At 52.6% G+C, this 13734-nt stretch overlaps 1 protein-coding gene across 1 annotated transcript; it reads right to left on the bottom strand.

The window, feature by feature from the left end:
* Window positions 1–435: 435 nt before the first annotated feature.
* Window positions 436–1213, bottom strand: LOC123075980 (uncharacterized). The gene is made up of 2 exons (XM_044498460.1): window positions 916–1213; window positions 436–830 (listed from the first exon to the last, which is right to left on the bottom strand). Exons 1-2 carry the CDS (start codon window positions 1131–1133, stop codon window positions 485–487), a joined length of 564 nt encoding a protein of 187 aa, XP_044354395.1. The 5' UTR covers window positions 1134–1213; the 3' UTR covers window positions 436–484.
* Between the last annotated feature and the right edge of the window lie 12521 nt (window positions 1214–13734).

Genomic DNA, 13734 nt, shown 5'->3' with positions numbered 1-13734 from the left:
TCTGTTGTTCGATTGTTTGTCAACCCAGGCCTTCCCCCTGTCGTTGCTCGTCCTTTTTTGTCGGACGCTTCAGGGCTGGGCCGTCTCCCTCCTCCTACACCACCCACACTTGCAAGTTTCCTGGGCCCAGGCCTTGTGTTTGTGGGCTTAATTTATTTGTTTGTTCTAAAAAATAATAAGCTTGAGACCAGATGCAGGCCTTGTTCGACTCCAGGTCTGGGCACTTTTTGTCTCAAAAAATAAGGCTGGGCACTTTGCTTGTAAAACAAGCTGATAGAAAAAGGATGGCAAAAAAAGTGGGGCATTCAGGTGAAGCTGAAGTAGCATGCTGGCACTGTTTGTTATACCCCAAGCTGACTGAGAATAAAGAAGAAGCATGCGTGGTCTTCCAGAGGATGTGGGACAAGCAATATCAAACAACAAAGCACAGGGACAAACAAAAAACTCCCTGGGAGTACTTTATAATGTGCATGAATGAACAAATTCAGTCTGGCAACAAGCACACTTTTAAATTCAGAAAAAATGAATGAAGTCCGTGTCTCCCCTGCTCAAAAGCTTCACCATAAAAAGCCCCTCCTAGGAAAAAACACCTAAAATCACCTCCTCCTGCCACATAACCACGCTCTAAAAGAAGTTCAGAAATGCTATGGTACTCTGAATCTAACAAATTCAGTCTTACTGTACAAATTTCTTTAACACATACAGTCTCTATCAATAAAAATTCCTGGCTCAATGAATCAAAATCCTCATACCCCTGCTGCCCAACCCCATAGTCCTCAACAAAAAATTTCTCCAGCGAGCCGACACATTCTACAGTTCGATTCGCGGCGCTGAATTGAACAGAGGGGAACCGAAGTGAAACTCCGCATACAAACGAGAAAAAATTGACATAGCGTGAGCTCGACTTGGTCTTACTCGCTCGTGTGCCGCCAGGTCTGCATCATCAGCGCAGAGATCGGGGGTCCTGCCGATGGCGGAGGGCGCGATGCCCGCGCGGAGCTCCTGGACGGTGCATACGGCGTGTGGCTTGTCGGGCGCGCGATTCTCCTGTACGCTGGGGATGATGGGTAGCTTGTCGGGGGCGCGAAGCTCCTGTACGGTGGGGATGGCGGGTGGCTCGTCGGCGGCGACATCGCATGCCATCGTCTTCGATGTACTCGCCCCCGTCTCTGCCCAGCTCTGTCTCCCACCGATTCAAACAATGCCAGCCAAAGACACAAGCAGAGCCGCACAACCTGAACCTGGTGTTATCCGTTGCATGCTTTGGACATTTTGCAGAAAACCCCTTCAAAAGAATAAACAATATAGTTGAGTTCAAAAAACTGGCCTGTATGCTCCTACAAAAATAGAGTTAGGTTGTTTGTGTAAAAAATAATGATTGTACAATATTGATCACAGTAAAAACTAGGGGTTAGAAAGAAATTGTTTTTTTAATGCAGTTATATTAAAAAGAAAGTAGAAATCCTTTTTTCTTGTTATGGATTTCATGAAAAAGTACCTTGTAAACTTTTGTTCCATAAAAAAATTCTATCAAAAAAATGGAATAGTAGCAAAATCCAAGCCGGGCAATGACTTGCAACTGGTTGAATCGGGCTCCTCAACAAACACACACACACCGACACCTCTTCGATTGCGAGTTCCATGGTTGACTTGCAAACTAGTTGCGCATTCGTCATTCGAGATGCATCTAGGGACCCTCGACAAACACACATACACACATATCCTTAGTTGCTAGTCGATGGACGGCTTGCAACTGGGGGCCACGACAAAACACACACACTCACCCCCCTAGTTCCGAGTCGATGGTCAACTCGCAACTAGGGGTCCTCAACAAACACACCCCCCTAGTTGCAAGTCGATGGTTGACATGCAACTGGGGACCGCTGACAAAAAGACGCACACCCACCCCTCTAGTTGCGAGTCGGTTATTAACATGCAAATGGGCACCCTCGACAAAACACACACACACACCCTAGTTGAGAGTCGATGGTCAACTGGCAACTTTGGGTCCTTAACAAACACAGACTCCCTACTTGTGAGTCGATGGTTGACATGCAACTGGGTGACCCTTCACAAAAAGACACACACACACACCCTAGTTGCGATTCGGGGTATCGACATACAACTAGGGACCCTCCACACACACACACACACACACACACACACACACACACACCCCTAATTGCGAGTCGGTTATCGACGTGCAACTGGGCACGCTTGACAAAACACACACACACGCACCCCCTAGTTGCGAGTTGATGTTTAACTTGCAACTAGGGGTCCTCCACAAACACACACCCCTAGTTGCGAGTCGATGGTTGACTTGCAACTAGGGACCCTCGACAAACACACACACACACACACACACACACACACACACAAACACTCACACCCTTTGTTGCGAGTCGATGGGCGGCTTGCAACTGGGGGCCACCACAAAACACACATACACACATATCCTTAGTTGTGAGTCGATGGACTGTTGGGGAACGTAGTAATTTCAAAGAAATTCCTACGCACACGCAAGATCATGGCGATGTATAGCAACGAGAGGGGAGAGTGTTGTCCACGTACCCACGTACCCTCACGATCCGACCGATCCAAGTACCGAACGTACGGCACCTCCGAGTTCAGCACACGTTCAGCTCGATGACGTCCCGCGAACTCCGATCCAGCAGAGCTTCACGGGAGGGTTCCGTCAGCACAACGGCGTGATGACGGTAATGATGTTGCTACCGACGCAGGGCTTCGCCTAAGCACTGCTACGATATGACCGAGGTGGAATATGGTGGAGGGGGGCACCGAACACGGCTGGGAGAGATCAACAGATCAACTTATGTCTATGGGGTGCCCCCTGGCCACGTATATAAAGGAGTGGAGGAGGGGAGGGGCCGGCCCTCTCTATGGCGCGCCCTAGGGGAGTCCTACTCCCACCGGGAGTAGGATTCCCCCTTTCCTAGTAGAACTAGGAGCCCTTCCAATTAGTAGGAGTAGGAGAGAAGGAAAGGGAAAAGAGAAGAGAAGGAAGGAGGGGGCGCCGCCTGTCGGTGTAAAAACCGGCGGATCTCGGGTAGGGGGTCCCGAACTGTGCGTCTAGGATCGATGGTAATAGGAGACGGGGGACACGATGTTTACCCAGGTTCGGGCCCTCTCTCTGGAGGTAATACCCTACTTCCTGCTTGATTGATCTTGATGAATATGAGTATTACAAGAGTTGATCTACCACGAGATTGTAATGGCTAAACCCTAGAAGTCTAGCCTGTATGACTATGGTAATGTGTGTCATTTCCGGACTAACCCCTCCGGTTTATATAGACACCGGGGGGATCTAGGGTTCACATGGAGTCGGTTACATAAGAAGGAATCTTCGGTCGCCAAGCTTGCCTTCCACGCCAAGTAGAGTCCAATCCGGATACGGGGACAGTCTTCGGCCTTCGTGTCTTCGCAGCCCGTCAGTACGGCCCATGGGTAATAGGCCGGACGCCCGAGGACCCCTTAGTCCAGGACTCCCTCAAGAGCCCCTGAACCTGGCTTCAATGACGAGGAGTCCGGCGCGCAGATTGTCTTCGGCATTGCAAGGCGGGTTCCCCTTTCCGAACTCCAAGAAAGTCTTCGGATACGATGATAGTATCCGGACCTGTCACATACACACCGTACATAACCGCAGAGAGAATATATATTTTTACACGAGTTCTATCCGCTGACAGCTTTTTACAACACGACATCACATCTGTCCGGTCATAATTTCGAACCGCCTTTTGTCTGCCGCTCCACGTTTTGAGACGCGGTTGCCATTGGCACGTCCTATCAAAGCAGAGATCGTGTCCCCTTATTGCGGGATTCACATCAATGCGGGCATGGGTAACCCAACTGTGCCGTTTATACGGCCCTTGGGAATAGGCGAGTTTTTAGGGCGAGTGAGGAGGCGTTCAATATTCGCTGCCTTTATAAGGGGATAAGGACTCCCTCTTCCTCTCTCACGCCCTCTCTCTGCCTCTGTCTTTCCAATTTCAAGCTCCAGCGCCCAAGTACTCATCTCCTTTCCACTCAAGCAACCATGTCCGGATCCGGAGGTCAGGGCAAGTGGATGGTCTCCTCCGTCAAGGAGGAGGACATTACTGAGCTTCGGGCGGCCGGATATTTGGCAAAGGAGATTGCCCACCGCCTGCCGGCCGACGGACAAGTCGTCCCCACGCCGAAGCCCACTAAGAGGGTAGTATTCATCCCCCATTTCTTCCACGGGCTACGATTTCCACTCCACCCTTTCGTCCGTGGGCTGATGTATTATTACGGGATAGAGTTCCATGATCTGTCCCCGAATTCCTTCCTCAACATCTCGGCGTTTATCGTCATGTGCGAGGCCTTCCTCCGCATCCAACCCCACTTCGGGCTATGGCTCAAAGTATTCAACGTGAAGCCGAAGGTGGTGGATGGCCCGCACGCGGAGTGCGGAGGAGCCATGGTGATCAAGCTATCCAACGTCTCCTGGCCCAAAGGCAGTTTTGTGGAGACAGTAAAGGAGTGGCAAAAGTAGTGGTCCTACATCACAGAACCTCGCGGCACCACCTGGGCCGCAGCTGCCGAATTCCGCTCTGGTGCTCCCATGTGACTTACCTCCTGGGTCGAGAAGAGTCCGGACTGGTGTTCACCTGACGAGCTGATAGCGCTGCAGACGCGCTTTCAAAGAATGGTGACCAAGAATGTCAAGCTTGTTGACGTCATCCAGGTGATGCTAGTCCGCCGGATTCTTCCGTGAAGCCGCCCTTTGTGGGAGTTCAATTCGAAGAATAACCAGACCTTGATAAGGCTCTTCGAGACTACTCACGAGGGGGCCTGGAAGTTGCTCTTTAAGGGCAACGAGAAGCCACCGGCCACGGACTCGGACCGTGGTCATGATTGTAAACACGCCGCCAGCAAGGTATGTTTTTTCTGACGTATCCCCAATTTAAATGTTTCGAGGATGATGTCTAAGCTTTTATTATTGCTCTTTCAGGACTGGATGTTGAGGGAGAGGCGGATCCAGTGTCCAGCTCCGCTGCCCGAAGAACCAGTCATCCTGCGCCTGGCGAAGATGCTAGTGCCGGCGCCATATAAGGCGCCGGAGAAGAAGGCCAAGGGGGCCAAGAGTGGCCCCCGTCGCAAGGTCACTCCGGACGTTACGTCCAAGGACGACGACGCTCATTCCTCTATCCCTGAGGACAATGGAGAGGAAGAGGAGGAGCAGGAGGAGGAGGGAAACAACCCTCCCCCCGAGGAGAAGAAGAAAAAGAGGGCGGCTTCGGCGCGTCTGGAGGCGGAGACGCCCAAGAAGGGGAAGGGCGTCCCAGCGGTCAACACCGCGTGGGACGTTGACAGCAGTCCGGAACGACGCCCCCGCACTAAGCCCCAGGCCGCTCTGTAAGTGACGTGGCTCGCTCATGCGCGTATCCGGCCCTTTCTCTGTATTATCTTGACATGGTTAAACGCACTATCGCAGTCTGGCCCGTGACCTTATCCAGCAATCCTCAACTGGAGGTTCGTTGGCTCCGTCGGAGATGGCGAGCATGTCGCACCGCCTGCTTACTCCCCTGGGGCCAGGGACGACGCCGAAGTGCTATCCCGGAGGACCGCTCTGAACCGGGGAGGAGCCCAGGACGCTGCCCGGGAGGCGCCACAAGTCAAGTCCTCCACTGCCGAACACATGGGTGAACCGAGCACCATGGAGACTAGCGAAGAGGGCCGCATCCAGTTCGGCCCTCAGGCGAATATGATTCCAGGCTCATATAGCTCCGGAGTCAGGCGAGCAGCCCTCTTTGAAGGAGGGGGGTGCGCCGCTTCCACCGGTGGCCCCCGTCTATCCAGGGGCGCCGGATAACCTGATGGAGGCGCTACGAGGCGCCTCCGTTATGGACGAGCACCGTGTCCTTATGGGTACGGTGATCGGGAAGGTTCAGTCCGCCAAGAGTGGACTGAACGAAGCCTGCAGCAACCTGTTGACAGGTTTCGAGGTAAGTGACATAGGAAGAGAAAAACCCCATGTAGTCAATAGCCCCTGAGACACTGTCCAGTGTTCGGTGAGAAGAACCGGACACAGGATCAATCTTATATTGCAGGAGACTAACGTGATATTTATGCATAAGCAGGCGTCGTTGTTGGCCGCGACCTCGCATCCTGCCGAAGTCTCTGAACTGAGGCAGAGGCTGGAGCGGACCGAGAACGAGCTCGGCGAGGTTAAAATTCGGCTCCAGGAGAAGCAGGGTGAGTGACGACCTGCTATGCGTTCGGAAAAGAATAAGCGCTGTATATTGACAGCGGTTTTATGATATGTGCAGAAGCCGCGACCGAGGTCGAGGCCCTGAGGAAGGCCCTGGGCGAGGCCAAGGAGAAGGCTGTCCAGCAGCAAGCCACCTGTAAGAAGCTCAAGGCCCGGGTCAAAGAAGTCCAGCAGGAGCTCCAGGATGCGGTTAACAAATGTGAGACCTTGCAGAGTGATGTGTCGGCTCGAGGGGCCGAACTCACCAAGGCTCGTCAGAGCGCGGAGACCGCACGGAATGAGGCCCAGGACGCCCTCCAGGTGATCCAGGAGGCCAAGAAGATCACGGCGGGTAAGGCTTTTAAGATGCAAAGCAAGTATGCGGAGAAGCAGTACCTTTTACTAACCCGGGTTCGGAGTTCCCCAGGGGCTTTGCTGATTTACCACGCAGTGTATCGGACGCCGTGGAGTTCTATCGAGCCGGATGAGGGGGTTCTACAAAGAAGCTCTTCTGGTCGCAATATGCGGCGTCAGAGCCTCCCGTGTTCTTCACTGATCAGTTGAAACAGCTGGTGGAGCTGCACAGGGTGGCCGAATTAGCCATGAAGGGTTTGACTATCCGGCTATGGCCAGCCGAAGCTATGCCTGGCAGCTACATCGGGCTCGTGAGGCGGATGGTGAACGCCTGTCCTTGGCAGGACGTCGTCAAGCGCTACGCTTGTATTGAAGGTGCCCGTTGAGGGAGTCCTGGACTAAGGGGTCCTCGGGCGTCCGGCCTGTTATCCATGGGCCGGACTGATGGGCTGTGAAGACATGAAGGCCGAAGACTGTACCCGTGTCCGGATTGGACTTTCCTTGGCGTGGAAGGCAAGCTTGGCGATCAACTATGAAGATTCCTTTCTATATAACCGACTCTATGTAAACCCTAGATCTCTCCGGTGTCTATATAAACCGGAGGGCATAGTCTGAATAGAGGATACACATTATCATAGTCATACATGCTAGACTTCTAGGGTTTAGCCATTACGATCTCGTGGTAGATCAACTCTTGTAACACTCATATTCATCAAGATCAATCAAGCAGGAAGTAGGGTATTACCTCCATAGAGAGGGCCCAAACCTGGGTTAACATCGTGTCCCCCGTCTCCTATTACCATCGATCCTAGACGCACAGTTCGGGACCCCCTACCCGAGATCCGCCGGTTTTGACACCGACATTGGTGCTTTCATTGAGAGTTCCATTGTGCCGCCGCCAAGAGGATTGATGGCTCTCCTTGTTCTCAAGGATAATATCATCTCCGGAGGAACTCTGGCTCCAGGCCAAACCCTCCGGCTGGGCGGCTTCGTCATAACCGCCGGGTCGGCCCTTAAGCCGACGATGACCTCTCAAGTCATCGAAAATCGCCTCCGCGTTGACCCTGAATATTCTGCCCGGATGGACCCAACGGAGTTATCGTCGTTGAACAAACTCCTGGATCGCATGGCCGCCTTGGGGGTCGCTACAGACTACGATCGGGTTGGGCTTAAACCCGACCAGAGAGAAATTAAAACTCCACCGATCACCCATCAGATTGTAGTAATCGAGGAGCGGAGCAACTCTTCTACTATATTGAAGATGAACTATGTTCGGATCTCCGATCTTGAAGGGCCGGATATTCTCCGGCAGAAAGGCATGTTCCGTCCCCCGAACACGGAGTTGGACGATGAGCCTAAAAAATCAGTCGATATCTCGGAGCCCGAACTACCAGGGCCGGTAGATCTTCAAACTCCGGATCCACCCACCCACCCGGACAAAGACGCTCTCATGAGCATCAAACAACAGCCTCAGGAAACGGTCCACCACTTCTGGTCCAGATTCCTCCTTGTCAAAGATAAGGTAAAAGATTGCCGTGATGAAGACGCGATAGCAGCATTCTGCAACAACTGCACGGACGAAGGCATCCTAAATGCCATCAATCGCCGCCGCATACTAAAGTTCGCTGACTTAGCAACTATCGTACTAAAGTACATCGCGATGGAAGGCGCCTGGAAAATTCAGGCTGCTCGCTGGGAATCGTCGGCACCAACCCAACTCATCCCACAGGCGAAAAGGACGCACCCCCGCGGTATGCCCAGCCGAACAATCAAAAAACATAAACCCATCACGCTGCACAGCACCGTTCTGGAGGGATGGCTTAATGGCCCATGCAAAATACACACGACGCCGTATACCGCGGCAACCCATAGCCTTAGAGCATGTTGGATACTTCGGCAGGTAGCCAGGAGCGGCGAGGACATCCTTATCAAGGACACCCCAGAACAGCACCCTCCAGCAAACGACACACTAGAGTATTGACAGTCTTCGAGACATTCGCTTCAAACAATAAGCGTAAAAGGGAACTGCCCGATCTCACCGAAGTTTGCCAGGTCGCCACAATTGACCTCTGGAACGACACGGCCATAACCTTTAACGCCAGTGACGGACCAAAATACAGAACAGTCCGAGCGCCAGCTGCATTATTCTGTTGGAAATATGCCCTAGAGGCAATAATAAATGGTTATTATTATATTTCTTTGTTCATGGTAATTGTCTATTATTCATGCTATAATTGTATTGTCCGGAAATCGTAATACATGTGTGAATACATAGACCACAAAGTGTCCCTAGTAAGCCTCTAGTTGACTAGCTCGTTGATCAACAGATAGTCATGGTTTCCTGACTATGGACATTGGATGTCATTGATAACGGGATCACATCATTAGGAGAATGATGTGATGGACAAGACCCAATCCTAAGCATAGCATAAAGATCGTGTAGTTTCGTTTGCTAGAGCTTTTCCAATGTCAAGTATCTTTTCGTTAGACCATGAGATCGTGCAACTCCCGGATACCGTAGGAGTGCTTTGGGTGTGCCAAACGTCACAACGTAACTGGGTGACTATAAAGGTGCACTACGAGTATCTCCGAAAGTGTCTGTTGGGTTGGCACGGATCGAGACTGGGATTTGTCACTCCGTGTGACGGAGAGGTATCTCTGGGCCCACTCGGTAATGCATCATCATAATGAGCTCAATGTGACTAAGGCGTTAGTCACGGGATGATGCATTGCGGTACGAGTAAAGAGACTTGCCGGTAACGAGATTGAACAAGGTATTGGGATACCGACGATCGAATCTCGGGCAAGTAACATACCGATTGACAAAGGGAATTGCATACGGGATTGATTGAATCCTCGACACCGTGGTTCATCCGATGAGATCATCGTGGAACATGTCGGAGCCAACATGGGAATCCAGATCCCACTGTTGGTTATTGACCGGAGAGGCGTCTCGGTCATGTCTGCATGTCTCCCGAACCCGTAGGGTCTACACACTTAAGGTCCGGTGACGCTAGGGTTGTAGAGATATATGTATGCGGAAACCCGAAAGTTGTTCGGAGTCCCGGATGAGATCCCGGACGTCACGAGAGGTTCCGGAATGGTCCGGAGGTGAAGAATTATATATAGGAAGTCCAGTTTCGGCCACCGGGAAAGTTTCGGGGGTTACCGGTATTGTACCGGGACCACCGGAAGGGTCCCGGGGGTCCACCGGGTGGGGCCACCTATCCCGGAGGGCCCCGTGGGCTGAAAGTGGAAGGGAACCTGCCCTTAGTGGGCTGGGGCGCCCCCCTTGGGCCTCCCCCCATGCGCCTAGGGTTGGGAACCCTAGGGGGGAGTTCCCCCTTGCCTTGGGGGGCAAGGCACCCCTTCCCCCCCTTGTGGCCGCCGCCCCCCCTTGAGATCCCATCTCTTGGGGCCGGCGCCCCCCCAGGGGGCCTATATAAAGGGGGGGAGGGAGGGCAGCAACACAACAGCCTTGGGCGCCTCCCTCCTCCCCTGCAACACCTCTCTCTCTCTCTCGCAGAAGCTTGCGAAGCCCTGCGGAGACCCGCTACATCCACCGCCACGCCGTCGTGCTGCTGGATCTCCATCAACCTCTCCTTCCCCCTTGCTGGATCAAGAAGGAGGAGACGTCGCTGCACCGTACGTGTGTTGAACGCGGAGGTGCCGTCCGTTCGGCACTCGGTCATCGGTGATTTGGATCACGGCGAGTGCGACTCCGTCATCCACGTTCATTGGAACGCTTCCGCTCGCGATCTACAAGGGTATGTAGATGCACTCCTTCCCCTCGTTGCTAGTAGACTCCATAGATGCATCTTGGTGAGCGTAGGAAAATTTTAAATTATGCTACGATTCCCAACATATTCCTCAGTCCCATCGTGGACAGTTTTCGACTCACAAAGGTCCTCATGGACGGCGGCAGCGGACTAAACCTCATCTACGAGGACACGCTCCAGAAGATGGAAATAGACAGGAGCCGCATTGAGAAAAGCATCACGACCTTTCGAGGTATCATTCCCAGTCGGGAAGCGCGGTGTGCGTTAAAAATTACACTCGATGTGGTATTCGGCACGCCGGAGAATTATCGATCCGAAGAAATAACTTTCCAGGTGGCCCCTTTCAATAGCGGATACCACGCCCTGTTAGGGCGAGAGGCCTTCATGTGCTTTCAAGCCATACCCCATTATGGGTATATGAAGCTAAAAATGCCCGGGCCTACTGGAATAATCACTCTCGTCAGCGATCCGGATAGAGCACTCCGCGCCGAGAACAAAACTGCATCCTTGGCCCTCGAGGCATTATCCGAGGCCCTTGTGGCTGAAGAACTAACCGCACTACGCTCCACTGTGGACAGAGACGATGTTATCCTAGACAAACGACCCAAATCTACCTCCTTCAAGCCAGCAGAAGAAACAGTCAAATTTCAGGTCCATCCAACAGACCCGAAGAAGACAGCCTCTATCGGAGCGCAACTCAGCCCCTCAGTCGATCTGGCTCTATGAGACTTCCTGCGCGAAAACTGGGATATATTCGCCTGGCACCCATCAGATATGCCAGGAATCCCACGCGAGTTGGCCGAACACAGCCTCAACATACTAAAGGGATATAAGCCGGTCAAACAAACCCAGCGGCGCTTTTCCGAACCCAAACGACAAGCTATGGGGGAGGAGCTAGCCAAACTCATTGAGGCCGGATTCATCAAAGATATTAAACACCCGGACTAGCTGGCAAACGTGGTAATGGTACCAAAGAAGGATAAATCCTGGCGCCTATGCGTCGATTTCAAAGACCTTAACAAGGCTTGCCCTAAAGATCCCTTCCCCCTTCCTCGCATTGATCAAATCATTGATGCTACCGCAGGACACGACTCACTATGCTTCCTCGATGCATATTCCGTATACCATCAAATCAAAATGAAGGAGTCCGATCAAGCTGCGAGAGCATTCATTACACCATACGGGCCGTTTTGCTTCAACACCATGCCATTCGGACTCAAGAACGCCGGCGCCACCTACCAGCGCATGATCCAAACATGCCTCAAGAAACAGATCAGCAAGATAGTGGAGGCCTACGTGGACGACGTCGTCATCAAAACTAGACACGTCGAAACACTAATAGACGACTTGCGTCTAACATTCGACAACCTCCGCGCATACGACAACAAGCTTAACCCGGAAAAATGCGTCTTCGGCGTCCCCGCCGGTAAACTACTGGGCTTCATCGTTTCCAATAGAGGAATTGAGGCAAATCCAGCCAAAATCCAAGCTCTGTCACAATTGGCCACGCCAACCGAACTCAAACAGGTCCAAAAACTCGCCGGGTGCGTGGCAGCCTTAAGCCGCTTTATCTCCAGGTTGGGGGAAAAGGCGATGCCCCTTTATCGCCTTCTACGGCGCATCGATAACTTCGAGTCAACAGACGCGGCGACAGCCGGACTGGAAGAAATAAAAGCCCTTTTGGCAAGCAACCCAATCCTGGCCGCACCAAACGTCAGCGAACCAATGCTCCTATATATATCGGCAACACACCAGGTGGTGAGCGCCGTATTCGTCGTCGAGCGAGAACGGGACGGACACAAATTTCCGCTCCAAAAGGCGGTATACTACGTATCCACCGTCCTCACATCATGCAAATCCCGGTACCCTCACTATCAAAAGATAGCATATGCAGTCTTCATGGCATCTCGAAAATTGCGACACTACTTTCAGGAGTGCTCAATCACGGTGGCTTCCGAAGTGCCCCTCAATGATATAATCAACAACCGGGATGCAACGTGCCGGATTGCCAAATGGGCCATTGAGCTCCTGCCATTTCACATCACGTACAAACCACGTCGAGCCATCAAATCCCAGGTACTGGCTGACTTCATCGCCGAATGGACAGAGGCCGAACTCCCTAAAGAGTACGGCGCGTATTCCAACTGGGTTATGCACTTTGACGGCTCCAAAATGTTGGCAGGACTAGGGGCGGGCGTCGTATTAACGTCCCCCACAAGAGATATCGTCCAGTACGTACTCCAAATATTATACACAGACTCCAATAACGCAGCCGAATACGAGGCCTTGCTACATGGCCTTCGGATGGCCGTATCAATGGGCATACAACACCTGGAGGTGCGCGGGGACTCAAACCTCGCAATATCCCAAATTAATGGAGACTTTGATGCCAAAGATCCAAAGATGGCAGCTTATCGCAATGCCGTCTTGAAGATGTCGGCTCGGTTCGAGGGGCTCGAATTTCATCACGTCGCCCGCGAAAGTAATCAGGCGGCAGACCCCCTTGCTCGCATCGGCGCTAAGTGCGACCCCGTCCCACCTAACATCTTCCTTGAAAGGCTCTTTAAGCCATCCGTGGTGTGGCAAGGGGGAGATAGCAACGACAGTCCCGTTCCGAACACAAACATAGATAGTGAACACGCCGATATCATCGGAGGCTCAGCCACCGAAATAACACCCTCGACCCACCTCATCATGGCAGTAATTACCCCGTGGACCAAACCATTCTTGGCCTACCTTCATAGGAAGGAGCTCCCATAAGATCAGAACGAGGCTTGCCGCATTGTCCGGCGTTCGAAGGCCTATAAAGTTTGCGAAGGGGAGCTCTATAGGAAGAGCACTACCGGAGTCCTTCAAAGGTGCATCTCCGAGGAGGAAGGGTGGCAACTCTTGGCAGAAATTCACGCCGGTCTCGGTGGGCGCCACGCCGCAGCCCGGGCACTTGTCAGCAAGGCCTTCCAGACAGGATTTTATTGGCCTACGGCTCGAGCAGACGCACAGGACCTCGTCCAGCGCTGCGTTGGATGCCAACTGTTCGCCAACCAAAGCCATATGCCCCAACCGCCCTACAAACAATCCCCATTACATGGCCCTTTGCAGTCTGGGGCTTGGACATGGTCGGACCCCTTAAAGGGGGAAGCCATAAGAAAAAATATCTGCTGGTCATGGTGGACAAATTCACCAAGTGGATAGAAGCTAAACCAGTTAAAACGGCCGAGTCCGGACCGGTGATTGCATTTATATCCGATGTGGTGCACCGTTATGGTGTCCCGCACAGCATCATCACTGATAACGGTTCCAATTTCACAGCCGATGAGGTGAAAACCTGGTGTGCTAATCTGGGCATTAAGCTCGATTACGCCTCTGTCT

Source organism: Triticum aestivum, chromosome 3D, assembly GCF_018294505.1.
Source record: "Triticum aestivum cultivar Chinese Spring chromosome 3D, IWGSC CS RefSeq v2.1, whole genome shotgun sequence".
Classification (NCBI taxonomy): domain Eukaryota; kingdom Viridiplantae; phylum Streptophyta; class Magnoliopsida; order Poales; family Poaceae; genus Triticum; species Triticum aestivum.
This window is presented reverse-complemented; position numbering and strand designations above follow the sequence as displayed.

Coding starts and splice junctions, on each gene's coding strand:
- LOC123075980 (XM_044498460.1), bottom strand. CDS start 1,133: ATGTCGCCGCCGACGAGCCACCCGCCATCCCCACCGTACAGGAGCTTC. Junction 831..915: donor ACCTGGCGGCACACGAGCGA/GTAAGACCAAGT, acceptor TGTTCAATTCAG/CGCCGCGAATCGAACTGTAG.